At 43.1% G+C, this 2732-nt stretch overlaps 1 protein-coding gene across 1 annotated transcript; it reads right to left on the bottom strand.

The window, feature by feature from the left end:
* Positions 1-231: 231 nt before the first annotated feature.
* On the bottom strand, positions 232-1305 carry LOC142445941 (upstream-binding factor 1-like protein 1). Its single transcript, XM_075547790.1, has one exon. The coding sequence runs from the start codon at positions 1303-1305 to the stop codon at positions 232-234; it is 1074 nt and encodes a 357-aa protein (XP_075403905.1).
* Between the last annotated feature and the right edge of the window lie 1427 nt (positions 1306-2732).

Raw genomic sequence — 2732 nt, 5'->3', positions numbered from 1 at the left:
GGACTGCAATGCACAGGAATACAGAGTTCTCTGAAAAGGCAAAGGACAAATGTCTGTGAACGCGCATGTCCAACAGGGAACCAGTGGGTGAAGCACGCCAGCACCGCTTCTCATTTCAGTAAGACACCGTCCATGAACAGCGCCTCCCACTGCCACGTCATCTCATTGCTTATTCCAGGACTCTATCTGCTCAGGATGATAATTGGAGGATGATTAGCTGGAGGATGAGCTTCAACCCGCACTGGAGGTGGTGGATGAATCTCTGGCTGGAACCAGCACTCCCTGCTTGTGTTCAGGCTCCCCTTTCATCCTCTTCACTGATGCAGACTCCAGAGCCTCTGGAGACAGCCTTTTAAATGTGGGGGTTGGGATTCCTAACATGCTCATTTCCTTACCCTTCCCATAGCCTGCCTTTCTGAATGCTGCGTATGACTGAGGAGAGAGGCTCTTCAGCCAGAGAGCTAGGTCTATCTTATACTGTTTCTGCATGGCCTGAGCCAGCTTCCTATAGTGGTCCTTCTGGCTCTGGGGGATAGGCTGCCAGAGCCTGCCAATCTCCACCATGCGCTCCCTGGGTGGCACATGTTTCAGCTTCTCACTGGACCACAAATCCTGGTAGAATTTGTGGTATCCATTCATAGGGGGCTTCTTGGGCTCTCCACAGACTGTCATGTGCATGGAGAGGTGATCTGTTTCCAGAGAGGACTTCCTTTCTTTCCTATTTCCTTGAGCAGTCATTTGAAGCTGTGGCCTCTTGGGGACATGATTTCTTTTGGAAGTGTGCTTCAGATGAGTTGTTGGTTTGAGTTGAGACAGCTTCTCTTTATATATTTTTCTCTCCTCTTGGAAATCTTGACGATATTTCTGCTTCACTTCTTCTGGAAGCTCTTTATATTTCTTCGCTAGAAGTTTAGTCAACTCCACGCTGCTTAGCTTAGGGTACCGTTGAGTATACTGGGAATGATTCTCCTTGTAGAAACGGATATAAGCCGACAAGGGCTTCTTGGGTAAGTCTGCATGCTTCATCACCTCTTTCTTCCTCAAGGGGTTTTGAGCATGTTGCTGAGCTTCTAGGACTAATTCTGTCAAAGTCCGCGACTTCCTCAGGTTGTCAGAAATCTCCAACCATTTGTGTTTGCACATTTCCCCAGAAAAGTCTTTGAAAGCTACCCTTTCCCAGTTCATGGTCTTCAGGGTTTTGTGGAAAGACTTGTTGTCATTCGGTGGGACATCGTTCTTTATGCGCTCCAGCAGCGTCTGGATGTCTGCTTCAGACCAGCGGTCTTGGCCTGTTGGCAGGGGCATGGTTAGGGCTCTGGACCAGTGGATGGGCAATCCCAGCTGGTGAGAATCCTTCTTTTTCTGAAGGTGCAGCCAGGGAGTTAGTCCTTGAGATTCCACTGGGAGTATGATGCCAGTGTTCTGAAGAGAAAACGAACAAGAGTAACTCTCCTTCTGGAACAATCTGCAAAATCAACCACAGTTTGCTTGTAGCATGTACCTTGGGTAATAGAAATGAACCGTAAGGGTATGCTTATAAGTTACTCATACTTTGAATTAACCATTAGGTTCAGCTTCCCTAGCTGCATCTGTATTGATTCCTATTGCTGACTCTGACTTCTAAAACACACTAGCCACCTCTCTCCCCTCCCCCAACCCAGTTCAATAGTTGTCAAGTGAAGATTGGCCTTTTAATCAAGATGAGTGAGTTATAGGAGAGTTGGTGGGGTGTAAATACGCTATGAGAAAATTACAATGTAAAGAGAACTGATTCTAAGGAACTTAGTTGAAAGTCACAGCATCCTGAAGGTGGGTGCATTGCTACTTGGGTTTATGAAGTGTTAGCTAAGCTTGGATTAGCCTGGATTCTTCCAAGAAAAAATTTCATTCACACTTGCCAGTTCCAGGATGGGATGCTATGTGAGTGTGGTCATAGATTGGAATGAGTCCGGGAGGTTTCATTAGCTTTGCAATGATTGACAGGTGTAGGGGCTAGCTCCCTTCAACAGCTGCATTTGGATGCTGTGCATATGGTTGCTTAGCTCCTGGTCAATTTCCTCCTGAGAACAGCCTGGTCTTTAATACAAGCTTTGGATCCAGCAACCTGAGAGCTTCCCTGATATCCATTTTTATAACCTCTCTAGCTATATTGGTCAGGAGAAATCTCCAAGTTACATTCCAGCCTTGACTTGGAGTGGACGAACCACTTCTATATTGTTATGTGGTCTAAATGTATAAAAATATATCTACATACATACACATACAGAAGAATGAGGCTATAACAATATTACTGGGGAAATCATGGTATAAAGTACTTTATTTTCTAGACCATGCAGAATCACAGTCTCCCTAGAGAACTCAGGGAATCAAAATTATATATTTTTTAATTAAAAGTATTTTGGAAATTGTTATAGTTGTATCTCAAAATATGAAAATAAACTGATTTAGATTTCATTTAGGCCCAGCCAGGAATAATAAGGCTTTGTGATGAGCCATATTGACTCCTTATTAAAAATAGGAAAGATGCAAAGGAAATTATATAACTTTATAAAATTTATCTGCTAAATATTTCGCATCTTTAAATTTCAATGAAAGGTCTACCTGATTTTGGAAACCTTTTCAAAATATCCTACACTTTAAAATATTTTTTAAAAAACTCCAATGTTTTTGTGTGAACCGCATTTCATTGTGCTTTCTAGTATAGAGGACAAATCAACTTGAAAAGTAAACAG

The sequence above is a fragment of the Tenrec ecaudatus genome, chromosome 4, assembly GCF_050624435.1.
Source record: "Tenrec ecaudatus isolate mTenEca1 chromosome 4, mTenEca1.hap1, whole genome shotgun sequence".
NCBI lineage: Eukaryota > Metazoa > Chordata > Mammalia > Afrosoricida > Tenrecidae > Tenrec > Tenrec ecaudatus.
Note: the sequence above shows the minus strand (reverse complement) of the source record. Positions and strands in the feature narration are given on the sequence as shown.

Excerpts from the sequence above, each read along its gene's own strand:
- LOC142445941 (XM_075547790.1), bottom strand. The coding sequence starts at position 1,305 with ATGCCCCTGCCAACAGGCCAAGACCGCTGGTCTGAAGCAGACATCCAG.